This window comes from Nestor notabilis, unplaced genomic scaffold (assembly GCF_000696875.1).
Source record: "Nestor notabilis isolate BGI_N333 unplaced genomic scaffold, ASM69687v1 scaffold31462, whole genome shotgun sequence".
Taxonomy (NCBI): Eukaryota; Metazoa; Chordata; class Aves; order Psittaciformes; family Psittacidae; genus Nestor; species Nestor notabilis.
In genome coordinates this window covers 21,856-22,771 of record NW_009918387.1, presented here as the reverse complement: position 1 = coordinate 22,771, position 916 = coordinate 21,856, and the positions used below count along the sequence as shown (strand labels likewise).

At 48.7% G+C, this 916-nt stretch overlaps 1 protein-coding gene across 1 annotated transcript in view; it reads left to right on the top strand.

Moving 5' to 3' along the window:
• The first annotated feature begins 9 nt into the window (after positions 1-9).
• The window catches only part of CDR2L (cerebellar degeneration-related protein 2-like), an 18,221-nt gene continuing 17,314 nt past the window's right edge, over positions 10-916 (top strand). Inside the window, exon 1 of the mRNA XM_010009684.1 lies at positions 10-70. Coding sequence (XP_010007986.1) covers positions 10-70 — 61 coding nt within the window. The remainder of the gene's footprint in view (positions 71-916) is intronic.

Below are 916 nucleotides of genomic sequence, written 5' to 3'. Positions count from 1 at the left end.
GCCGACAGGATGGAGGAGTTTCAGAGCGAGGAAGAGGAGCCCTGGTACGACCAGCAGGACCTGGAGCAGGGTAAGGATGGGGACACCCCGCAAGCTGCCAGGGATGGCGGGCTACGGGGATGCGGAGGCAGAAAAGGGAGCAAATCCCGGGTTCGGGAGGGTGGGTTACCTTCTCTCATGCATCGTATTTGCTTGGCAAAGCCAGCGCCTCATCCTGCGGCGGCATCTCCGTGGAAATCTCATCTCTGCTGCTCCAAATCACTGTCCTGGCTGTGGAAAGTTTAAATCCAATGGATAGAGGCAGGGAGCGCAGATCTGTCCTGAGCACCGGGGTGGGAAAAAACCTGGTGTGTTACATCCACGGGGAAGCTGGTTCCCCGGAAAACTTACTGCAGGCAGAATCAAAGATGGGTAGTTAGGACACTGCTTTCATGTCAGAGCAGTTGCAGGTAGGGTTAGCACGCACACTAGTTAGGAATTAACACATCAAAAATAATGTGTCGCTATACTGAAAGTGTCTCTCAAAAGCTTTTGGTGGCCAAGCCCAAGTCCAAAGGGATCTTCTGCTTCTAAGTCACCTCATTACTTCTGGAGGTTTTTGCAATCAGCCAAAAAGCAAGAGAAATTGGGAAGGAGGAAAAGACAAAATCAAGGCCAAGTTTCAAGCAGCAAAAATAGCTTTGTAAGAAGATAACATTCACTTGTAGGTTGTTTTGAAGCAGCTGTACCTACATTTGCACTACTTTAAGTAATGCTTATCCTGAGGCTGGGCAGTTGGTGGCTGTGGGCATTTGGGGGTTCTATTTTAAATTTCACTTTCCTTAACATTTTGGCTCAACACGCACTAAATAAATAACTGGAAGAAGTCCTGCTTAGTGGCAATTGGCCCAGGAGTGAACCAAACTGCTCAGTCAAT